The sequence below is a fragment of the Acomys minous genome (assembly GCF_964271855.1).
Source record: "Acomys minous genome assembly, chromosome: 15".
Classification (NCBI taxonomy): Eukaryota; Metazoa; Chordata; class Mammalia; order Rodentia; family Muridae; genus Acomys; species Acomys minous.
The window spans coordinates 75,971,856-75,997,651 of NC_140497.1; the positions used below are offsets into that span (position 1 = coordinate 75,971,856).

Here is a 25,796-nt window from a genome sequence, read left to right on the forward strand (position 1 = left end):
TTTCCTTCTCTCATGTATCTGCCTATCTATCTATCTATCCATCCATCCATCCATCTATCCATCCAACTATCTATCTATCTATCTATCTATCTATCTATCTATCTATCTATCTACCTAGCTCTCTGTGTGCACATATGTATATACATTTGCTCAGATGTGTACAGGTATGCATGCGTATGTGCCTGTGGAGACCAGAGGTTGAACTCAGAAGTCTTCCTCTCTTGTTGCCACCTCATTGGTAGAGCGGTTTTTCCCATTGAACCTGGGCATTTACCGAGGTACAAACCCCAACGAGTCTTCCCACTTCCCTCTCCCAGTGTGAGGGATTGCAGGCGTGTGCTGTTATGCTCAGCCATGGCTTCTGGGTATTCAGAGTTGGGTCCTCATGCTTGCCTAGCAAGTGCTTTACTGGCTGGACCATCTCCTGGCTCCAGTTGTATTTATTTCTTAAGTAACTTGACAACAGCAGTGCAAGGACAACTCTGGGTCAAGTGCTCCTGAATGGTAAAAACTCCCACTCATGAGCAAGGGAACCTGTTTGGTGGACCTGGCCAGCCTGTCATCCGGAAGTTGCTGTCTACGCTTATGTGAGTCTCTTCCTCCCCAGGTACCATTGAGCACAGAGACCAGCCACACTCTCCCATCCAGTATTTCACTCAGGAAGATATTAACCAGGGCCGGATCATGTATCGCCCTCCTGCTGCAGCTCCCCACCTCCAGGAGCTCATGGCCTTCTCATTTGCTGGTAACGCTTTTTTTTTCTCTGCCTTAAGGCCCCCAAGTCCCTCACAATCTTCATGGCTACTTCTCCATCTCTTCCCAAATACCTGTGTACAGACAGCTTGCTGACACTTATTCAAAATATCTTAGGGCCCTTGAGCCTGTATATGACTTGGGCTCAGGTCTGAGTCTTATTTTTATCATGAATTCACATACATAGGCATACTTTCAGCCAACTTTTATTGGTTCCAGTGTGTCAGTCACTGGTTGAGGGATCAGGCATAGAGCAGAAATCAAGAAGAGATATTGGCCCTGTTCTTGGACTGAAGAGGGGTTAAGTGTAGAAACTATTGGGTCTTTGTAATAGTGACAAGATATTTTATAAGTTACAATAATAAATATTTTGTTGCCGAGGGAGATAAGAGCGCTGGAAAAAGGAGAAAGGTTCTATGGTAAAATTAAGCATAAGAAGACTGACGTAGACCGAGGATTAATAGGTGGCTGTCCAAGTGCGATGAGAGTGGCTAACACAGCTAAAGGAGCAAGTGGGGACGCAGGGAGAACAATTGTGGCAGAAGACAATGTGCTACCCATGAGGCCTTGGGTAGAAGAAAATGTGACAGTCTAGGGAGAGCAAGAGAAGGCTGTGGTATTTCTGTGAAGCACAGCATCTAGCAGAGCAGGCAGGGATGAGCCTGACTGGAGAGAGATAGGCCGGACTTGATGTTCCACAGAAGCTTGTAAAGACCTGGGCGTATAACCCGAGACTGCGAAGAGCCCAGCGGAAGTTTGAAGCCACGGGAATGGCTTTCATGAGGGCTCTTTCACACGGTGACACGAGTGGACTTGACAAGGAGGCCAGACTAGGAAGCTGAGTCCACCGTGGACCGCAGTACCTCAGGGAAGAGTCCACGCATGTGGGCCTGGAGGACACAGGCGATCTGGGATCTGACAGAGGACAAGCTAAATGTTTTCTTTTAAAAGACTGAGCAGAAATCCCAAAACAGTTAATGAAAATGTTAGGTTGGGGAAAACCAAAAATAGTTGAGACTTATCCTGAAGAAAAAAAAACAAGACTGAGTAGAAAAGCAAACTGATGAAAAGTTTGTTAATTAATTAAAGCCAGCACGTGCCCCTCCACCACAGCAGGATAGCCTTGAGGCTGCCCACCACCTCTTCCCCGTGACCCTGAAGTCAGCACAGCTAGGAGGTGGTGGTTGTGATCCCTTGCCCTCAAGTTCTGTACCTTGGAGTGATTCTTTTTCTTTTCTTTTCTTTTTTATTAATTTATTCAGATTACAACTCAACTGTTAGCCCATCACTTGTATCTTCCCACTCCTCCCTGCCTCCCGCTTTCCCCCTATTCCCCTCCCCTAGATCTCTGACCGAAGGGGATCTCCTCCCCACTATATGGTCACCTTGGAGTGATTCTAAAAGTCTTTGCGCCCATCTCTTATGATGTGTAAGGGCTATGGACTATATAACTTGATAAATAGATGGTATTACTTTTATATTGTGAATTTATTCAAGGAAAACAACTGGTGATTTCTCTTAGTAAATTGAACATAGGTTAAATAACTGTGGAGTTTCTTTTTTATTATTATTATTATGGTAAACATAAACTGGTATTTGTCATTATTTAGTATAACTTCAGTCATCCAGAAAATGATTAACTGTTCAATTAGATTGAAAAACCCCTATGGGTAGGCCGAGGCCTCTTCTCCGAGGAATAGCCTAAGTACTTAGTAACTGGTTAACCAATAGTCCGTGAGAGTAGTCACGGTTCTCTAACTCCTACTTTGCAAAGACCTACTTTACAGGAAACTTGGGCTATCCTGGGATTAGAGGGAAAGCAAACACGTCAGCTGTGGTGAAAGTGATTTCCAAGTCAGCTACACTTGTCTTGGTTCCGTGAGCCTCTTTGGAGAGAGTAGAGCATGTCCTGTCTAATCTATGGGAGACATGCCACCGGTAAATCTCTCACAGTTACAGTGTGTAAATCAATGTCCTGGATGTCATTCAGTTCTACAGTGAAACTGAGACACCCTCCCCCCACCCCCCCCCCGACCCAACGCCCGCTGAACGCTGTCAGCATTATCCATCACCCACGCTCACCAGTTTGTAGGATTTTATGTACTGATAAAATAGGATCTGAATGGATGTATTATAAATCATCCTAACTGCTGTGACACCAAATTATTCCAGTGTGAATGTCCTTTTATACTTACAATTGATGCTGGCATCATTAAATCCTGCATTCCAGGAGCAGAGGACATCCTGATTGCTCCTTGAACCACAACAGTTTAGATTTAAGCATCTTCTACCTATCTCCTTAACCGCCTCTCTGTAATATGTGCCTTCCCCCTCCTCTTGCTGATCCCGAAATGTTTAGTTCACTGGTTTTCTTCTCTTGCTCTTTCAGGTCTCCCAGAATCAGTGAGATTTTACTTCACAGGTAAAGACTTTAACCTCACTTTTATTAGAGACCAGAGCGTGCCCTTCCCTTTCGTTTTCTAGAAGTTATGTGTTTCATGGGGACAGAAATGTTGGAGGGACAGAAAAGACTTTCCTCAAACTCCCCTGTGTTTCTTTTCTCTTTGAGGGGAAAAATCATGCAGTGAAGTGGCAGCATTGCATCACGGATATGTGAACCCCACTGTCAGTTTATTTTTAGTGAGTGACCTGCAGGTGATTCATACACTCAGTACCCATGAGTGCCTTTTTATAAAAAATTGATTTACAATAAATGTTGTCGTAGGAGCTACCAAGGAGTGTTTCAAAGATGGGTGCTGTTTTCAGCATTTTCAGGCTAAGCATCCTGCAGGTCACGACTACCACTGGAAAAGGACAGAGCAACATTTAATCCAAGTTCCTGACCGGCAGTGTGGGATAGTTATGTAGTCTGAGGTATAACTGGGTAGGCCATGGAAAATAAAGGAAGTGGCATGCCTCATCCTTCTAACAGGAAGGTTTGAGGAGGTAGAAGGTCAGCAGTTAACTTCCCCAGGATCTGGAAGTAAATATTCTTTGATTTCATAAAGCTAAAAGAATGGGCCTTGGGCTGACCTAAACTATCTTGATTTCAGCCCAGGATTCTTTTGTGAGTTTTTTGGGGGGAGCGGCAGGGCGACTTCTGTCTTAAGGGAAACGCTTCTTCAATCTAGTAGGAAGACAGCTACCTCTTGGAAAGGAGTTTGGTGGTAGAGAATTTTGAACGGCACAGATAATAAACCAAGGCAGTGAGCAGCCCAAGCCCTGACGTTAACCTGCAGAAAGAGGTGGTTTATCTAAGAAGAGAAAGACAGTCGGTGCTCCTGACTTGACTGGCTTTATGATAAGCACAGGCCCTCTGCGGAGCAGTTCTGGGTGAGGAACACACATCAGGCAAATTGGGCCCACAGGAAGCATTTAACCCAAATAAGCAGTGTGACTGTTTCTCGGAGAAAGCAGAAACACTCCTTAAGAGGGAGAAGATGTGCAATTCGTAATATTTGTCTTCTCAATTTTTTGCATCTGCTTCCCAAACACTGCACCCATGTGGCATGGTATGGTTTCTACTTACATAGTTTCTACCTCTCAAGAGGCAAGCGTGTGTTTGGTCGCCATGAACAGCTGTGGGATTGGGCCACGGCTCTTGCCGCATCAGGCCTTTGCTGTTCTCTGCTATGTAAAGGTGTTGAGGTCCCCCTGAGCTTTCCCTACTTAAGTAAAACCAATGGAAGCAACAGTAAATACAGCTGCAGTTTCACAACTATTTCTTTTATTAAATACAGAGATTTCTGTTATAAACCCTAGGAACCTCAAGAGAGCTCTGCGTCCACTAAAATTAACAGGAAAGTGTATGTTTGTCCACAAGCCTTCGAAGTTAAACACCCCCGTCTCTATCTTTGGTCATCCAAAGAGAAGGAGATCAAACATTCATACAGAACAGTGACAATTACTTTGATACTTTCTTAAGATGGCCGTGGCCACAAAGCCTTAATTTCCATGTGAATTTTGTCCCCTGTCCTTCCAAGGGCCTCCTTGGGGTTTCTCTGTGATACACATGAAGATAGACGTGAACTGTGTCTTGTAAGGTCTCAGTCGCCTGGATCTGTCCCAAGGACAAGACAGACCCAAAACAACCCCAGGGAAACCATCGTGCCCGAGTCATGCCTTACCTTGTGAAGGAGCGTACATCCCTGCTGACTTGCCACCCAGTCCAGAAGAAATGAAAGAAACTGGGTCCCTGAAACCATCTACAAATGAAAAGTCCTTTAGAATAGTCAGCAGGTGTACTTTCTGTCACCATGGCAATAGCACACTGTATACCAGCATCCAGTACACCTGGGTTTAGGGAGGGAAAAAGAATGTTGAGCTATGGAAAAAAACGGAAGAGTCAAGGGTTAGACAGTTCTGCCTTCACTTCCTGTAGAAGAATGGGGAGCCTCTTGGATGGACATAAGCAGGAAAACGAAGCATAAGGTTGTCGTTTTGCAGTGATGTCTTCTACTTATGGCAGTGTGCATAAGGACAGGATGAAAATGGGTCTGCTTACTTGCACACAAATGTTGTGAGACACTTGGAAAGAAAGTGTTTTCTATCCTGCTTAAAAAATTATATATATATATATATATATATATATATATATATGAAACAGAGTCACTCCTAAAAAGGAATTCTGAAAAGAAAATGCTTTTTCTTGAATAATGAAAGAATGGATTGATTCAAGGACCTTTTCATGAATGAAAGTCCTTGGTGGTACCACTTAAGAACACATATTTTTCTAAAAATTTATTTATGTATTTTATGTATATGAGTGCTGTTATATATATGAGCCAGAAGAGGGAGTCAGATCCTAATTCAAATGGTTGTGAGCCACCACATAGTTGCTGGGAGTTGAACTTAGGACCTCTGGAAGAGCATCCACTGCTTTTAAAAACTGAGCCATATCTCCAGGCCCTGAGAGCACATATTTTTAAACATAGCAAATGGGAGGTTGAGACAGGACCAGAACAGTGAGAAGTTCAAAGTCATACCTGGTTATATAGTGAGTTGGAGACCAGACTGAGCTATATGGTATCTTGCCGGGGGCTCTTTGTTATTTGTGTTTCAAGTGCTTATTTTATATTACTTCCCACTAAGACTCCTCAAAATGGTAAGCCTACCTTCTTAAAATAACTTTGCCTTTATGGATTTTCATGTCTTATCCATAGAAAAAGATTTGGTAGAATTGCTCATAATTGTTGCTTTTTCCCTATTTTTAAACATTTTTACAAAGTATTTGTGGAAATAGGCTAAAGATGACCAGACTATAAATTGATATGCATGTATGTACTCAATCTCGTGTGTGTGTGTCTGTGTGTGTGTGTGTGTGTGTGTGTGTGTGTGTGTGTGTGTGTCTTTGTCTTTACCCTTGCCAGTTTCTGATGGACACCACACGAGTCCGGAGATGGCTCTTACCATTCATTTACTCCACTCTGATGAGCAACCACCAGCCTTTCACGTCAGGGCTCCCCTGCTGGAGGTCAGCCCTGGAGGCCGCACCTCTTTAGGTAAGACCTGGGGGCCTGAAAGAAGTGTGGCTTGGAAACTGGATTGGACCGCCACAGCAATCTCCTAGAGACTTCCTGATGGTGGCCCAAAGGCAGTGACCTCCTCTTCCAGAAGTGTGTGCACTCCTGCCTGCATCCACCCTCCTGCCCATCCTTATGCAAGTGCAGCCGTAGCGAGAGCTGGAGGAGAGGAAATGGGCCCTTCAGAGGCCAGCGTTGTTGTGATGGAATGCTATGCAGAATTTATTCCCCAGCCTCCAGGAGTTTGATTTGTTATCCTTGCTTCAATATAAAGTAACCGAGCTGAGGGGAGAATTGAGGGAGCAGGCTTCAGTGACTGTTTCTGGTTTCTGTTTAGAAAGTGATGGGGAACAGAAGTGACAGATTGCAGTGACCTTCAGGAGCTCTGAGGAGCGGCAGCTGCCCATCTTATGCATGATTTTATTCATTTCTAAATACACGTATTCTTTACAGTTTGTTTGTTTGTTTATTCCTACCAAAGGCATCTTATTAGTGGGCAGCACACACTGTGGCTTTTGTTTAGGCATAACTTTGTAGATCCATCTGTGTTTTCTACATGTGGATTTTGTCCTGAAGTTAATTATGTAATTTCTATAATGTGACCCAAATTATAGAAAGCAGTATTATGTAAACAAGCATATAGACAACAGTGAAAGTCATTTTTATACTATCCATTGCTTTCTTGATGGCCATCGTCTTGACTTATTTTTATTTTATGTATGATTCTGGATTACTTGCCACCAGACCTGAGTCTGGCCTGTGGTTTTGATCTGTGGCGAGCACACAGCTATGGCTGTGGCTGTAGCTGTAGCTGGCCTCTTTCTCCTTCCTGCAGGCCTACAGGTGGTAGCGGGAGATGCTCAGGTGGTACCAGAAGAGCTCTTCTTTCAGCTTCAGAAACCTCCACGCCATGGTGCACTCCTGAAGTACACAGCAGAGTCATCCGGGCCCGTAGCTGCAGGTAGCTACATTCTCTGTACCTGGCCTTTTTGAAAAGTGACTCAGGAAAAAGAGTGAAATGCATTGAGGGCATAAAATAGGAGAAAAGACATTTTTGGTCTAGACTTCAGACATCTTCCCCTGCCACATGCCCTCTAGCCCCAATCTGCCCCAGCTGTGGTCTAAAATCTGGGAAGCAGCATGTGGGACTGGGTGATGAAATTCCATTTTGCTCAGCTTTTCATATGCTCTCTTAATTTGATATGTGAATCTTTACAGTATATGTCTAAGGCTCTAGTATTTTTACTTCTAAGATGTTTCTTCATCCATTAAAAAAAAGGGGGGGCTTACTTTAAAATGTTATCTAAACTGTGCATAGCCAGTTTTTTAAGGTGGTATCAACTGTGTGTTCTTTGGCTATAAATATTATATACTGGGGCAAAACAGTTGGCTCAGCAGTTAAGAGCATGTGCTGCCCTTGCAGAGGACCCAGGTTTAGTTCCCAGCACCCCCCACCCCCCACCCAGAACGTCTCACGGCCATCTGTAACTCCAGTTCCGGAAGGTCCAATGCCTTCTTCTGATATTTTCAGGCACCAAGAACACACATGGTGCACATCCATATGTACAGGCTAAAGCACTCACGCACATAAAGTAAATCTAAAAGTAATTTTAAATGCCCATTGACCATTTAGGGAGTATGGAAAAGCATGCAGAAAGCAATGAGAACCTATGTGGTTTTTTTTTTTAATATAGTGAGCCCTGTATATCAAAGTGAACATTCTTTCCTAAAGTAGTTACCCAGGAAATCCAGCTCACTTCCATAATCTGTGCTTTCCCAAATCCCCGAATGCTGCCTCCTTTTTAGAGATGCGGTAGTACAGTCTTCCGAATTTCCCTGGGCTGGGTCATTCTTTGTCCTTAAATGCAGATTAAAAATGTAAAGAACAACTAATAGGCACCTGGGCATCACAAAAGCAGTGAAAAAGGGAGCAGCATTAGGCCTGCTTTCCAACACCCCAGGAGGAGGGCAAAGCTGCCATTGTCCTGTTCCTGGGCCCCCTCTCTCCCCGCACTTACACCAGTTGCGTTTACCCTGCACTTGTACTGGGTACATGGCATTTGAGGTGCTGATAAAGAGTTAGTAGCTATTTTTAGATGCAGCGACCATCAGCATTAGTGAAGCATCAGTGTGCTTGGGACATAGAAGGTAAATGTGGAGACGAAGTCCTCGGTCTCAGAATGGACGATCAGTCATTGGAGTAAGGAAGCTGCAGACTGCAAAGGATGCTCAGAAGACGGCTTCCAGAATTATTTCCCCAGCTGTGTTCTGTGGAATCATGACAGCTGTTACTGAAGACAATGCTTCATTAAAAATAAAAGTTTCATGGTTCCCAAAACTTTGAGCAACTTTAGCATTTGTGAGTTAAATTTTCTAAAAGTCTAATCAAACTTACACTTTAAGAGGTAAATTTGAATTGCATTTAACTCTGTTCTCTGCAAACCTCTGTGGTCCTGAAACTTCCCACAGGACCTGTTTTTATCTGTCAGGGTGATATGTTATAAATTAGCGCCCTGAGCTATGCGATTTGCACTTTTAATGTCAGGAAACAACTTCCATCGCACGCCAGTGTTCAGAATAAGGGCCTGCCCTCAATTGTATTTTCACATTTTTAACTTAAAAACAAACAAACCTAAGCACTCAAATTTGAATGATGACTCTGATAGATCAGAGAGTGGCATCTCTTTTGTTTTTTTGCTTATTTTGTTTGTTTGTTTTTTTGTTTTGTTTTTCAAGACAGGGTTTCTCTGTGTAGCCTTGGCTGTCCTGGACTCGCTTTGTAGACCAGGCTGGCCTTGAACTCACAGTGATCAGCCTGCCTCTGCCTCCCGAGTGCTGGGATTAAAGGCGTGCGCCACCACACCCGGCTGGCATCTCTTTTCTTAAGTATTCAAGAAATATTACGTACCACCACTAGAAGAGGGATGCCCCAAAGGAATATGAGCTTGTTCTTCATTCTTCTAGAACTGGGAGTGATGAATGCTTTCCCAGAGCCCAGTTTTAGCTCAGTATGATTTAGAACCCTAAAATACAAAATACATCCAGAAAAATTGGCTACTTCATTTAACGGCCTCTCACCTTGGAAAGTGTGGCAGGGCGGGCTAAGCCACCCTTTCCCCACAGTGATGTAGAGAGACTCCTGCACTGGCTGGGCGGCAGTAAGACTGATTAGATCCTATGTCCCAGAGTCCATGATTCTGTGACATCAGGAGAATAAAGGTGCTGTGCAAACAAGAAACACTTATTCCCAGAAGTCACTGGCTTTACGGTTTGGGTTTGTTTTGTTCTTGGAAGGTGACACTTTCACATACGATGAAGTTGAGAGAAATGCCCTGCAGTACGTACATGACGGGTCCTCTGCCAGGGAGGACAACATGGAGATCTCAGTCACAGACGGCCTGACCGTGACAACAGCGGAAGTAAAAGTGAAGGTGTCCCCGTCAGAGAACCGAGGGCCTCGACTGGCCCCTGGGTCGTCCCTGAGCATGGACGTTGGCAGTCAGCGTACGGCCGTAATCACCAGGTCACACCTTGCCTACGTGGTAAGTTGTGACATTTATGCTTTTGTTCCCTGCACTGCTGACTGGGCTGCCTATAGGAATCTGCACCACCACGGCTGGGTCTTTGAGGCAGCAGGTTTATACTGCGCGAAAGGCTCTTTTCTCAGCCTCCTTGCTCTTTCTTTGGACTCACACTGCACCGTCAGGCTCCTCTCAGTGTCTCGGCAGTAGACAAGTGAGTGTAAATCTCCAATGAGAGCTGAGGACGTGGTTCCGTGGGTAAAGTGGTTCAGTGGCTGCTCCACTGTGGAGCCTGGGCTTCAGATCGGCAGGACCCATGTAAAAGCCATATGGACACAGCAGCCAGCCCATAACCTCAGCACTCAGAGTGGAGAAGAGCTCCCCTGTGCTAGCTGGCTGGCTACAGTAACTCAATGAGCAAGTTTGGTCCACACACGCTCATGTATACACATGTGAACATGCATACGCATGCGTCTATGCCACAGATGTACCTATTCACAAAAAGAAGAAGAAATGCAATGAAAACATCAGGAACTCCAAGGCCATGTGATTGTCAAAAGGCAACAGTTCCCTTGTCATAAAAGCTCCAGATTTGTTGTTTCGAGTGTAGTGAACAGAGTTCAGCTGGGAATTTTAGGAAAGAAATCGGCCTGATTGGCGATGAGGGGCTAATGGCTGGTCCTGGCTTCCTGGGGGAAAGCTGACTTTTACCAGCTTTGTTCTTGTCCTGTCTAGATGGAATAGATGTAGATTTCCAAGGCCAGGCTATTGGCCTGCTGGCCATCTCCTGCCCTAGGAGGTGAGTAGTTAGAGAAGGGATTTCCCCCATGTCTGGCTCAAGCTTGATTAAGTGATCTTGGTAATTAAACTCACCTGCCTTCTTTGAGTCTGCATCTGGGGCAAAGGAGAATGAGGTTAATTAATCTTATTTTGCAGCTCTATAAGTTATAAAGAGATAACTACTGTCTATATAAACATAATAATGATTAGTTGTTATGCTCTGAAAGGAAGCATAATTATATGAATGGCAATCATTCTTCGTATTGAATTTTTCCTTCACTGGCCTCAAAATTGCAGTGAACAGCCTGTCCCCCACTCCTTGCCTTGAAACACTGTATGGTTTCAGTTACTCTTGTCTGGGCTGAAGACTCTCACTGTAAAGCCCAGTTCCAAAAAGTAGACAATTGATTAAGCATTGGCTAGCATACAGATTGCTTTCCCCTTTAAATTTGCCTTTTCCTAAATGATAAAAGACTGAATTCCACTTGATTCCTCTTGTGGGTGCAGTACAGTTTCAGTAAAGCTCCAACGATTTCTAATTGGCAGATTATTTTTTATCATACGTTATGGTCTTTTGATCCTGTGAAAGTTATAAATTTGTAAAAAAAAAATATGAATTCAGATTTAATCAATAGATCAGCAGGCTTGGACGATGTTTGATAGACCGAAATAGCACTCCAGGAACAGTGTCTGCCCATTAACCACATATTATAAGCTGCACATCAAGATGCGAGCTCATTGGCCGCTGAACGTATATTTTCAAAAATTGATTGAATGTGAATTTACCCACCAAAGCAGAGCGATTTGAGGGAACTCTTCTAGCCTGCTGAAAACACAGCATGGCGCATCCTTTTAAAGGATAGACAGCCTTTCTCTCAGTTATACAGTATGGAAATGCTTTCCTGTAACACTGAAGATATCAATAATGGAAAAGCCACTCCAAATGACATCCACGAATGAACAGAATACAAACAGATAGGGAAAGCTGACTCTCTTCGTGATCAGAGCGCGGGCACCAGGAGGAAGATGGGAAGAGAGGGTGGTGGGGTACCACCAAAGCAAAAGTGGGATCCTGCGTGGTTTACTCTTCAATGCTATTTTAGTCTTCAATTTTAGACAGGGCCTCACATTAGGTACATAGCCAAGGGGGAGCTTGAACATCTAGTCATTCCCAGATGCTTGGACTGTGGGAGTTCACTGCCACACCCCGTTGTGTGCAGCGCTGGGGGCAGGCCCAGGACTTCATACATGCTAGGCAAGCACTCTATCAAATAGCATCCACCACCACCCCCCCTGAACAGCTTCCTTGGTGTGTGGGGTTCCGGAGTTTGAATTGATAGGTTTTAATTCAATCTTGCCTCTCTCGAGTACAGTGGCCATCGGCAACTTCCTTAAACACTCTTGCCTTGCTTTTCTTGTTTGCAGTACGAGAAGTGCAAGATTAATATTAAAATGCGAATAGCATTTCTACACGCCATCCAAACCTGCAATAATTCAAAATATGATGCACTAAAATATTTCATATTATGTATCTGGAGACCAATTTTAACAAAATAGAGGTAACTTCCAGGGGAAAGTGATGTTATAACCAACTATGTCAAAAACCCAAATGAACCTGATAAAGAAATAAAAGGAGGAAACAAGGAGAGAGGGGCCAACCACGTTAACCCACACCTCTGATGCAGCACTTAGAATTCTCATTGGGAGAAGAAGAGGCCCCCATGGTTGCCATCAGCCTGGGCTGCATTTTTTCTTTAAAGTCTCCAAAATACAAAAAGAAAAAAAACCAAAAGATTAGAGTTTAACTCACTGTTATTTTTTACACTAAAAAAATATGCTTTCTAGTAATATATCAAGCCATATTTTAAAAATTCAAACTGAGAATGGTGGTGCACACCTTTGATCCCACCACCTGGGAGGCAGAGGCAGGTGGATCTCTGAGTTCGAGGCCAGCCTGGTCTTACAGAGCAAGTTCCAGAACAACCAGGGCCACACAGAGAAACCCTGTCTTGAAAAGGAATGCTAATAGTAATAAAGGAAAGGAGGAACAAAATTAAGACTGATAAAAGGGCCCAAGGACAGGATACAAGAAATGCGTATATAGTCATTTGTGTATGTGTTCCCGTGTGTTTGTGTGCATACGCATGTGTCTGAGTCCGTGACGCCCAGAAGACAATGTAGGGCATTGCTCATATTGTTTGAGGCACTGTCTCTCACTCACCTTGGACTTTCCAAGTCACCTAGGCTGGCGGCTACCTTGTCAGCACTGGGATCACAGTATGTGCCACCAAATTTGATTTTCTTTAACTTGGGTTCTAGGGTCAAGCTCACAACTCAAGCACTTTCCCGGCTAAGCTACTGTCCCAGACCTTACATGAATTATTATCTAATCCTCGTGTTGAATGGTAGGTTCATGGGCATATAGTGGATTCATAGCCACTACAGCTATATATTACATGTTAATTTCTTTAGAAAGAATAAGAAAAATACAATGAAAATAGGAATTTATCCAAAATGATCATAAAGGTGTTTGAACAGGGAAATCACACAAGATCAGGGTCTGTTTTCTTATGCATTTTAATGAGCTCACAGTCTCTTTAGCTGGTCTAAACTTTAGTGATTTAAAAAAAAGAAATTATGAGAAGTTATTTTCCGAAGAAGAAAACAATTGCTGATTTCTCACATTTTAAACCCAGAAAAAAAAATTTTTTTTTTTTAAAAATTGAAGTATAATGAGGTAATAAATGCCTGGCACGAAATAAACATTTCTTTGCTAGATTTTCCGTGAGTCAGAAACTCTTTATTACAGTTAGGAGTCAGGGGCCCTGGCCTGGTGGTTTCTCGTGGCTCAGAAGAGGGTAGCTGAAGGTTTTCGGTAGTAGTCTTCTGGAGCTCATTCCCAGTGAGAACTCACAGGAGTAGCAGGTGGTAGCAGGCTGGACACCTCCACTTCCTCCTAATCCCCCACAGAAAGGAGAAAACAGTGAGAGTAGACACTTAGAAGAAATCGTCTGCAGTCTTGCTGCCTCTGTAAGTCTCTGTTCCTTTCTTGGCTGGTGTCAGGTGACCCCAAGGCAATTCTGTGATCTCGAATTGAGGAGTCTAACTGCTGGGGGAGGACAAGGACTCCGGGCTTGCTTGCCAGGCTCAGTTCCTGTCACATGCCAGCTGCAGGTATAGCCAGGAAAACTTGCATTTGACAGTAAAATTGAAAATGCAACATTCGCTTTCGTTGTTGCCGCAGTAAAACAGAATTGCCCCTGTTTTCACAGTCAACTCCTCTAAAAGACAGATGACCCGGGAAATGTTTCCAAAAAGACATCGCCTGCCTCCTAGACATTTCCGAAAATATTCTTGAAGAAAGAGGAAATTGCCCATGAAGATAGTCTGTTATTGTCAGTGCAGACAAACAGAAAGCTGTATTTTATTTCTCAATAAACAATAGAGGAGAGAGAAATGTTCTTTGTTAAGATTAAGTGTCCCAGAGAGTGCGGATCCATTGATTCTGTCCTCATAGAAGGAAATCCACAGGACCTCTTAAATTCTTTTGTTAATCCAAGTTTTTGTCACATTGGTATTGCTTGAAGTGAGTCATTGGCTAAGCAAATTCTGTTCCACAGAGTTTTGCCATTGTGGAGTGTATTATATACTATAATGGAATTTTGTATATTTCTAAAATGTACAGCGTTCTTAGAAACTGCAAAAGAAGCCTGCGCCCGTGTTTATAGAATGGCTTGTTAAGGCTGGCCGCCATCTCTTCTGTACTATGTCCATGTAATAAAAACAAACCCTTACGGCTCTCGCAGAAACAATAAAACATCTCTGTTTTACATCCTCTACCCTACGTGCCTTCCCTCACTGTTTTACCTTGAGCTTTTCCTTCCAAGGACATGTTATCCCAGAGGCTTTTGAAGAGGGGATAAATCCTTGCCTTGTGTGGAGTTGGGAGTGGTGTTGATGACAGCGGGCAGGGGGCCTTTGGTGTAGGGGCAAGACCCTGGGAGTGTGCATGCGCTGGTTTCTGCAAACCTGTGTTTGTGTCCTGACTCACATCTGCCTCATTAGGACGATTCTTCCCCTGATGCCGAGATCTGGATTCAGATAAGTTCTCTGCCCATGTACGGTGTGCTCTTAAAGACCTCGGGCCCTGACGTGGAGGAGCTCTCAGAGGGACTCAATTTCACCATGGAGGACATCCACAACAGGAACATTAGGTAGGCAAAGACTGCCCGTTCTTTGAAGTGATTTTTAACACTTGTATTACAATACGTAAGCAATGGGCTGAAGCAGCACATTGTTTCTGGTGGGTGTCATTTTAATACAAAAGTACTGTCCTCTTACCCGACTTGTCAGGGTGACGGAACCTTTTCGTTCCTTTGTGTCTTACAGATACTCCGCTGTGTTTGAGACAGATGGACATCCGGTTACAGATAGCTTCCGCTTCTCCGTCTCCGACATGGACGGCAACCACGTGGACAACCAGGTCTTTACAGTCACAATTACTCCTGCCAAGAGCCCACCGCACATCATTGCTTTTGCTGACCTTATCACGGTAAACAGCCCTCAGATCAATAAACCTCCAGGGCTTGGGAGAGCTGGCATCCTTGGTGATAGAGCCTAGATGGGTGGGCATCCTTGGTTTCTGCCTAGATGGGCCGCCAAGTTCTTCTCCCGCAAGGTATCTGGGCAATGATATCACACGGTGGCTGTCGTTGTAAGCCTCTCTAAAAAAATATATATATAAATAGTTATGTGCAAAATGTCTAATCATTATATTTACATCACCCTGTGTACGGGCTAGAGAGCATACTGGATATTGTTGGCAATTTGGGAATAAAACAAAAGTCGAATATCCTTTTGAGGATTTTACAATTTAGTATTGTTAACAATTAAGCCATGGAAAGCTGACTGTCTATGGATTAAAACAACATTTATTATTACTAACAAGATTAAGAAATCTGGTATGTGGAGCCAATTTGATATGTATCTGTCGCTGAAGTTATCAGCCTGGGTGCCTGAACCTGCCTTGTCACATACTTGAGAGCGGGCTTTGCAGTAAGTACTTAGTTCTTTCCAGCCTCTGTTTCTTCCTTAAGAAGTACAATGTCTGCTACATAAAGGACTTCTCTAATGAGTAATTAAAATATCCTGCATCACTACTAGCACAGTATCTGGAATTCACTAAAATTCATTTTCCTTCCTCTGCCTTCCATATAAACATTAATGCCCAAAGCCTAGGCATTTTCTGGCTCTATCAAGTACTTTAAAATTCATGAAACTCTGAATAATTTCAAAATAGTTGTGGTATTCCCCCTATTTTCCCTTTTCTTCAACTTGGGGAAGTAACTTGAACCATCTCCATTCCCAGAGTCCCACTTTATAAGTTATAGGCCCTCCTGCAGCTAGCCGTAAGTTCAGAGTGAAATACCTTGACCATTTCCAGCAGGCAGGTGAAAAACATCAGGCCCAGACTCCAAAATTAGCACATAAAGCCAGGCCCTAAAGAAAAGGTTAGTTTGAACAACTGCCTTTACATGTACTGATTTATTTTCTTCTTTGATGTTAAGGTAAGCATTAACTTTCAGGTATGGCTAGTCCTTTATTCCTACACCCCTATAAATATACAATATGAGGGAGTAAATGGGACTTTTATTCTGCTTGGCGATGCCTGTAGGACAGCCCACCTTGGAATGTGAAGGAGGGCTGCATTTATTATTCCCTGGCTATGCCCTGTGGAATTCTGATGCCCTAAGAAGGCAGCTGCCCTGTCCTCAAACGTATTGAGATGAGTGGTTATAACTGGGTAGAACTACGTCATAACCAGATCCATCATTGAGCGAAGTGTACTTTTGAGAGGAGACACACAGCCAAGATGTCTGAGTACATCTTTGAGAGGTGCTGCACGGTCGTCACTCAGCTTTAGCCTCACAACCCTCCTCTTAGCAACACATCCCCCTTAGCATCATATCCCCACTTAGCATCATATCCCCCATCTACAAAGCTCTGCCTCCCCACAGAAGTGGAACTGGTGTTTGATGGTGACCCCAGGCCACACAGTTCTACACTCTATATTCCTTTCTTCCTCAGGTTGATGAGGGAGGGAGGGCACCGCTCTCCTTCCACCATTTTTTTGCTACTGATGATTATGACAACCTTCAGGGGGACGCTGTCATCAAACTAAGTGCTCTACCCAAGTATGGCTGCATTGAGAACACAGGAACAGGTAACCACGCGGCTTTGCTGGGGAACAGTTTAGGATCTGGAAATGGGGGTTGGGGGAGGAGTCTAATCAAACAAGAGTGATTAAAGTGAGATGGACCCATTTCAAGAACCTGGGAGAATGGAAAGTTTCATTTTAAAATGTTAGCATTTTCCTTATACCATGCACTTTTTATTTATTTTTTATTATTTTATTTATTTATTATTTTTATGTATTTATTTTTGCTATGCACTTTTTAAACATCAAAGATGCGTTAATAAAAACAGAAAACCAGATAAGCCTCACCACCTTCATACTGACTCTTACTTTAGCAGAGAGAGAGAGAGAGAGAGAGAGAGAGAGAGAGAGAGAGGAATAATGAGGAAATAGCATAGGATGTCAGAAGGTTAATAAATGCTAGGAAAACCAGACCTAAGTAAAGGGATTTGAAGTATGAACCATGAGAGCTGGGCGACCCACAGGTTGTGTTAAGAATTAGGTATCAAGAAAATAAAGGTCCCTGTCCCCTTCCTGTGAGGCAGCTGCAGTTCAGAGGAACTGTAGCCCGTGTGTCTCTGCTCCTATGGATATGACATGAATTGAAATGCGTGCTGTCTATCTCTGACACCCTCATCAACAGCCCTCCCCTGCACCATCTGCCCTCAAGCCCACTGGAGGTTATCACACACAAGGAGAGGCAAAAGGCATGTGCAGTCCACGGGCCCCCTGAGACCCGCCGTGACTGGCAGCTGAGACAGCTCCTGCCGGGTTCTGACCTGCTGTGTCTGCAACGAGGATTCCCGAGTGAACGCAGGCCAGTACTAGGTTCTAATTGGCACACGGTGAGCAGCTCCCACAGACAGGCCATTGACTGCAGGTGTCTGTGTTCAGCATGGTGCCTGCCACTTGAGCCTGGTGACCAGAAACTCACTTAGAACAGACAAGTTTTCCTACCGAAAGTCTTGGATCTTTTCCCTCTCTTGTCTCTCCATGTGTGCATGCAGACTTGTTTATTGCATAATTAAGCTCCTTTCAACAAATGTTTGTGCTAGATACAGTGTTAACACAGATAACATTGACCCTGCCTCGAGTGGGAGACAGAAAGACTGATGAATTACATGATAAATGACAGGAAAGAAGCAAAGCGCTGAGGGCGTAGAACAAAGCAATTATTTCTGTCTGAGGAGGCAGAAAAGCCCCAGGGGTGTGGAAGTTGAAGGATCAGAGAGAGTCTCTATGGACAAAGGAAAAATGGCATCTCCTGCAGAGTAAGCGCATGGGTGAGGTGGGCAATATTGAAAGGCCATCGCCCCTCACTGCCTCTTCTATCTGTGCAGTCTCCTTGCCAGGAAGCCCCTGTAACACAGTTTGACATTTACCTGAATGATGCGCATGAGGTAGCACAGATAGGCCACTTCGGAGAGTTGTCAAAATTCTGACAAGTTTTAGCCACTCCAGATAGTGATCCCCAAACTTTTCTATGTATAACCATCATGTGAAGAGATTGTGAAGACACAGAGGTTTTTTTGACAGCCTCCCCAAAGCTCCTGTTGAAGAGGTTGGTTGTAGCCCACGAACTAACATTTTTTTGTCCCTCATTCATGTGTAATGCACAACATGGCTGCTGGTCCCAGGACCACTAAGAGACTCTTCAGTCTATAAGGCATGAACTTGAGGGGAAGAAAAGAGGCTCGGGGGCACGAAATAACTCACCAGTTTACACCAATGGAAAATGCTGCCCTTTTCTCAGTGCAGGAAGCCCCGTCCCCGTGCCTCTGTTTTGAGCCAGTGCTTTATATGCTGATGAAACTAGCTACCTAAATTTCTTTCTAGCCCACTGGAGCATATATTTTAAATCTGGTAGAAGCAGCTTTTACTTTTTGCTAAGCAGGAGGGGAGATGGAGTGATTACGGTGTTGCTCTGAAACCTAGTGGCCCTGAATCTAAATTTACTCAGGACTGGCCTGATCAGGGCAAGACCCTCTGGGTTTCTGAGTACATCTCTTCCAGTGCTGAGTCAAGCAGGTGTCCGAGATGACAGCCCACCCTCACCGGGGGCTGTTTAATTTGTGCCGAGGACATTCTGCTGAAGAAGGCAAAGAGCACGCCTCCTCAGTGATGAACATCAAAAATAGAAAGTGCAGTTTTAAAACTTGGAAAGATTGGCGCTTGAGGCTTCGGTGTCCGATTCCCTTGATGGCCAACTAACTCTCCAACAGTTTTAAAACAAGGCTTATTTTACTCTGTTGTATATTTTGAGGTATCGTTTACTGAGGCTTTTCTTGACCTAGAAAACAAAGCCACATCTCCCAGTTTATAATGATGAGTAAAAGGAGAAGTAAAACTTGGATGCGTTTTCAGCAGTTCTGGCTGGAAACCCTGATCTTCTGTGTCCCATGGATTACGGGGTCGCTGGCTGCTTGGGTCTCTCTCTGTCTCTCTCTGTCTCTCTCTCTCTGTCTCTCTCTCTCTCTTTCTCTCTCTCTCTCTCTCTCTCTCTCTCTCTCTCTCTCTCTCTCTCTGTCTCTCTCTCTCTCTCTCAGCCTCAATTATCTTTCCCTTCTTTCAAACATCTGGTGAAAAAACAAACCTATAGAAGACATTTTCAGCCCCAGTCTGTCCACGGGGTGCCAACAGATGCCACTGTGTACAGCCAGGAAGTCAGTGGCCTTTTTAGGATCTGGTGTTTGCTAAGCATCCTAGAGAAGATGAGGGAAGCTCTCTTGTTTTCATATGGACCGCATCTACTTTGCTTCGTTGATACATACCCAGGAAATGTGTAGACACGGTTTTTTTTTTCTCCTTCGCTCTAGAAGAAAACTGTGGCAGCACGTTAAAAATCAATCAATTAGAAGGACTTGGCTAGAGCCCAGTAGGTACCAAGCCATCCATCACTTGGACATTGTTTACTCTTCCCCTTGGCCTTTTGCAGCGTTTGTTGTTGGGTGAGCAGAGGAAGCAGGAGGCAGCAAAGTAAAGGACTTTGAAAGGTGCCCCATGAACATCTCACTTCTCAAAGATGTATCCCTGTAGGTCAGCTTTCAGCTACTGTAACACACCCCTGAGATAAGCCAGCTTCCAGAGAGACAAGCTGTACTTCACCCGTGAGATCCGTGTTAGCATTCCATGGTCAGTTGGACCTCCTTGCTGTGGCAACTTGGGATGGGAAGGTAGAACAAAGCTCTCTCCTTAAACGAGAGAAAGAGATGATAGACAGGCCTCGTGTTCTCCTCAGGGCCTCCGGTGCAAGGTTTTGTACCACAATCTGGATGGCAGCTAATGCATGGCCTTTGGGGGAAAACGTTCCCAGACTATAGCAGCATTTTGTCCCTGAATGGGACCTGAACACACCTTTGTCTGAACAGTACCTGAGTTACATGGTCTCTGGGCACCCAGAAACCCTGGCATACTACTAACCTATGGGCTTAGTTCTGACTGATGTATAGGTTCCTTCAAGAAACTGAGAGATCAGACCTACAATGTGGGATGGGGTCCTGAGAAATGTTTTCTAGACAAGTCATAGCTACTGGACCCATGAATTCACAGCAGCAGTGGGTATCTTCACAAGACCACCTCAGGACTGGGCTTTTTGACATTCCACCCATAGCACTAAGAGGATCAAGGGTTGCAGGGGTGTGGGGAGTAACATTCTCAGTGGTGTATCCACTGGTACATTGCCCCTTACTCAAGTAGTAACTTCAATTAAATGCAATCTGTCTGTATCTCTCTATCTCTGTCTCTCTCTGTCTGTCTGTCTCTCTCTCTCTCAAAACCAAACCAAACCAAAAGAAACTACATGAAAGTAGGAAGGAGATTTGAGAAGAAGGAATTTGGTGGGAGGGACAAGGATAGGAATGCTAACAGGGAGACTTAGATTAGCAATTATATATACATACACATATATACACACATGCACACATGCAATTATTAAAGAATAAATCAAGTTTAAAATAAAAAAAACTTGGAAGCCAACTGGAAATGTGCTGGAGGAGGGGTTAAAGCAGAAAGGGCCACAGTTAACTGTCTTATATAGGGGAATTGTTAACACCTGAAGAGCACACCCGAGAGGGTGGTTCTTACCCTGCTGAAGTTTAAATTAGAATGTTGGCTGCTGTGTTGCGATTTACACCCCAGTTTGTGGTATAAATGACTGGAAAGGAACCAACCACAGACTCTGTGCTATGTAAAAGTAAAACACCTGCTCGGTTTCAGGCACTTTATCTTACCTGACTCCCCGTGGAGACAACAGGGCTGCCATATCCGTTTATAGGTGGGGAATGGTCTTAGAAACAGCATCCAACAGAAGACGAGAACAGACTTAAGCTCTGTCCTAACTTTGTCCAACAATCCCTACTCCTATCACGTGTTGATAATTATCTTCTTTTCCAAATCAACCTAGTGACCGGGTTCTCATCAGCCAAGGTAAATGTGTTCTCTTGATATTATGCAGGGGATCGCTTTGGCCCAGGAGCTACGAGTGGCTTGGAGGCATCATTCCCTATTCAAGATGTCCTGGAAAACTACATTTATTACTTCCAGAGTGTTCATGACAGCATCGAGCCAACCCATGACGTCTTTAGTTTTTATGTGAGTGATGGAAGCAGTCGTTCTGAAATTCACAACGTCAATATCACCATTGAGGTAAAGACTTTAGATGGGGGGCGGGGGGAGGCAAGTAAGCCTTCAGCTGCCCAGTACTCTACTCTTAAAAGAGATGACCTTAAACCACATGCTGTCCTAGTCTCAAATAAGCCGTCCACTCACAAGCAAAGGGTTGGATGTGACCTTCAACTTAAAATATCAATTTTTAACACATACCCCTGACCTTCTGGAAACTTTTGAATTCAGAGTTGACATTTGAGGAAGGTCTGAGTTGGAGATCTAAATTTCTATTTTAGGATAAGATGTATTTGCTCTGGGTAAAACAGTCTGTAGGAATCAGAGAAGCCATGCCATTCCCATACTTAGATGAAAACTAACAGCCCATTTTCTCTGATATTTCCACAAGTGGGTCTGCATACATTCTTGCCTTTTTCAAAAAAATTTACTTATTATTTAACTATAAAAGGAATTTGATTACCAAACTTACATTTATTTTTATTTGAGAAACTACTATGATAGTCTTGCTTTTTGACAACAAAGAGAGGGAGGAAAGATAAATTTCAGGATGGAATGGCCTCTGCCTTGGGCAATAAAAATGTGTGGAACCTTCAGCAACTGTAAGGGCCAGGGGTGGATCAGAGTTGGGAGGCAGCACCAGAAGTTTCTCTTCCCAGTGTTGTGACTGTTGTCTACTGACGTCTTTAGTCTATTGTGGTAGCTGAGACCATCTGAACTGGAATAGCCTTTGATCCTCAAATATACTTATATTTCTAAATTATATATCCATCATTTAAATCTAGAAAAATATGGTCACTGTACCTCTGGACAATACCTTAGCAACTGTTTATAGGCTGTCCATCAGCCTCCTTTCAGAGGGACCTTTTGTTTAAGTGACTTTTTAATATTTAACTAATATTTTGACCAGGAGGTAAACACAGTAGCACATTAAATACTGTTTGGCTAGTGGGAGTTGTTGCGGTAATGATATATTCTCCTAATGCTTGTTTTCTTTCTTCTTAAGTTAATATCTGTGTGAGACCTAATATTTTTATCCTTTAATCAGAGGAAGAACGATGAGCCTCCCAGGATGACCTTGCGGCCCCTGGGAGTACGGCTGAGCTCAGGAGTGGCGCTAAGCAATTCTTCCTTGAGCCTCCAAGATCTGGACACCCCCGATAACGAGCTGGTTTTTGTATTGATGAAAAAGCCTGACCATGGTAAGACACAAACCGCGGAGGAAAAGCCGCTGCGTAACTGAGGCGCCTGATGGGTGGTGAGCACGAGTTTGTAGACCGGCTCATTATTCCCTCTTCCTCCCCGACTTAGAGCCTATTCTTTGCATCAAAATATAATCGGATTCACAGCTAGCCCAGAGCCTCCCAGGTTGTGGTAGATGCTGCTTTAAAAGCCTGCGTGCTAAGTCCTTGGCATCTCAGAAATTTCACCCCAGCTCCTTCCCTGCTCTCCTTTCTAGTCTCAAGCAGAACAGGTTGAGTGCGTGTGCATCGTCTTCTCAGGCTGGGCATTGCCGTCGTCAGGGCTGCCTCGTGCAGCCTGTCAGCGTGTTAGAAGACCCACAAACCTGTTCCCCTCGAAACAGGAACGTTCTCTAGTTTAAAACTGGTGTAGAAAGTACTGTGGGGATCCTTCACCCCCTCCTCTAAGTGCCAGCCCCAAGCTAGAGCTCTGAAGCCACATGGTGTGTCAATCACTCTAACATGGGTTGGGCTTTTAAAGAGGAAATTGCTGCTGTTGCTGCAGGCTTAACACTGGAAGAGGCCGCTGGTCGTTGCATTTTCACTGGAAGAGACCGCATTTTCAGCTTGCCTTCATCCACCTTCACTATCTTTGATGACACCTTTTTAACTATACCCCTTAAAAACAGAAAAAAGAACCTCAATATAAGCATGCTTACTGTTTTCCTGGGTTGAAAGGATTTTAAAACGTACACCCTGCGATCTGCATACTGTAAGCAAAAGAAAGAGTAGAACGCTGTCTTCACTTTGCAGAAGGGAAAATAAAGTTCAGATCATGAAAGGAGTTTGAATCCAAGGAGGGAGATGTGGTTTTTAAGCCACTATACTGCAGCATCTGTCTGTGTCTCCTTAGGAGACTTTTAACCACAAGAGTGGAGCTCTGTCTTCTTTATTTATAGACGAGGCCACAGGGCACCACCTGTACTTACATATAAAATGCTAAGTGTCGGCACCAAGAGTCTCTAAGGTACTTGACATTCTACATAAGTTCATATTAGTTGGCAAAGTTGGGCCATGTTTTGATTATATAAATGTATAAAACCATTGTTTCTCTGTCACTCCTCTCTGCCTTCTGCAGGTCATCTCCTCTGGAGGCCTACTGCCTCTGACCCTCTGGAGAACGGGACAGTTTTGGACCAGGGATCCTCCTTTACCTACCAGGACGTCCTGGCCGGGCTGGTCGGGTACTTGCCTGGTGACATAGATATGGCAGTCGATGAGTTCCGGTTCTCTCTCACCGATGGCCTCCACGTAGACACAGGGCGGATGGAGGTCTACATAGAGCTACCTACAAGCGACGCCCCCCAGTTGGCAGTAAACCGAGGGCTTCGGCTCTCAGCAGGTGTGCTAGCCCAACTTCCTGTCACCCACCGGGACACACACTTATAGGAACAGTTTAAAAGGAGGCAGATTTCCTTGGGCTCGTGTTTCATGGGTTTTGGTTTATACTTGAGTGAGTGGCTCCAGGGTTTTCTGTGGTAAAGAAGACTACCATGGCAGAAACAGGCAGAAGTGATTAGAGATGCTCGCCCGGTGACAAGCAGGACGCTGAAATGGACTGGAGACCAGAGCAATGTCTAGCTGCCAAGGACACTACCTCAGTGACCTACTTTCTGAGCCAGGTGCTACCCACTAAAGTTCTTAGCGCCTTCCAAAATAATGACATCAGCATGAGACTAAGCTTTCAACATACTTGTATATAGAGTTAGTATATAACCAAACCATAGCAATTTCTGTAGGAGTGGGTGAGGGTAGCCTCGTTTATCCATACTTTCTTTCTTTTCTTTTTTCTTTCTTTCTTTTCTTTCTTTCCTTCTTTCTTTCTTTCTTTCTTTCTTTCTTTTTTTTCCAGAGTCAGGGTTTCTCTGTCCTGGCTGTCCTAGACTCACTTTGTAGGCCAGGCTGGCCTCGAACTTACAGAGATCCACCTGCCTCTGCCTCCCAAGTGCTGGGATTAAAGGCATACGCCACCACACCCAGCCTATACTTTTTTTTTTTAAGCCTATGCAGACAGTACCTTCTTCGTGTTGGTGCCATGGGTGGATCGTGGGGGCAGCTATTGATTATCTAAGGAAAGTAGTGTTTTGGGAAATCGCTGTTTTGGAACACTGAATTTTGATTAGGAAATATAAGCTGGTGAAGTTCTCTGGACATGACACCTCTGTGTGTAAATCTGGGAACATTTTGTGAGGCATTTATATAGTATTTTTAGTTCCCTCAGAATCATGTGCATCTTAGACCCAAGTCTCTTGTAACAGTGCCTCAGTCCAGCCAGCATCATGGAAACCAAAAACACAAAGATTCTGACAAAATTTTCAAGATGTTATTTTAAAAAAAATTTTTAAGGCATAGAAGAGCAGTTGGGAGTCTACCAGGAGTTAGTAGATTATGCAAGTAATTGCAAATAATATTGTATCATATTCTGGCATCTAATTGTCATAATTTTGCTATGTTTTAGTAACATGGAAGGAGCAATGACATGCTTTAGTCTTGAGCATGCTATATAGTAGGAAATAAATAAGGTGTGGGGTAGGCCTTTGACCTAAGTCTTTGTGCACTAGGATTCTGTGGTTTGTCTAGTGTTAGTTTCACATATGTTTTGATTTGAAGAATAAATATATGGTATAATAAAGCATGTAATCATGAGACTCACCAAAGCTTCTAAAAATTGATATTTCACTGCTTGCAAGCAAAGTAGCCTGTTATTGTTTTATGGACTGTAGGGGAAGACATGAGATTTTTTTTTCCATCGAAGAAAAAGTACTGAATTGCTTACAGTGTAGCAGGCTGCATGAGAATCAGGAAGCTCAGATCACTTCCCTCTGTCCTGTATGATGCATAGAGTGTTTCAGAGGGACCGCAGGGGTGACGTCACATGTGCTGGGATATATGACTCAAGAGGAACTTTGAGGCTGGACATATACCATATTCTAGAAAGCTCCGAGCAAGCCAAATCTTGGTCTGGAGGAAGACACTGCCTCGTTCCTCAGGGTTACTTAATGAGAGTTCTGGGTAGGGTGCTACAGGCCATGCACTCTTTGCCAAAGGTGGACTGCTACTCCAAACATCAAGATATGTGACATGAATGACAAGGGCTTTACTTTACTAGTGTTTGCTGCTTTTAAGATGAGAAAGTAAACCAGGCATGGTGGCGCAAGCCTTT

The 25,796-nt window shown here is 43.9% G+C and overlaps 1 protein-coding gene across 2 annotated transcripts in view; it reads left to right on the top strand.

Moving 5' to 3' along the window:
* FRAS1 (Fraser extracellular matrix complex subunit 1) overlaps positions 1-25,796 on the top strand; it is a 408,415-nt gene that overhangs the window by 303,426 nt on the left and 79,193 nt on the right. For both annotated transcript variants that reach the window (XM_084760406.1, XM_084760407.1), the window contains 11 exons: positions 608-745; positions 3,143-3,175; positions 6,123-6,254; positions 7,111-7,236; positions 9,570-9,817; positions 14,642-14,790; positions 14,966-15,128; positions 16,664-16,799; positions 21,226-21,416; positions 22,441-22,594; positions 23,712-23,975. In XM_084760406.1, coding sequence (XP_084616532.1) covers positions 608-745; positions 3,143-3,175; positions 6,123-6,254; positions 7,111-7,236; positions 9,570-9,817; positions 14,642-14,790; positions 14,966-15,128; positions 16,664-16,799; positions 21,226-21,416; positions 22,441-22,594; positions 23,712-23,975 — 1,734 coding nt within the window. The remainder of the gene's footprint in view (positions 1-607; positions 746-3,142; positions 3,176-6,122; positions 6,255-7,110; positions 7,237-9,569; positions 9,818-14,641; positions 14,791-14,965; positions 15,129-16,663; positions 16,800-21,225; positions 21,417-22,440; positions 22,595-23,711; positions 23,976-25,796) is intronic.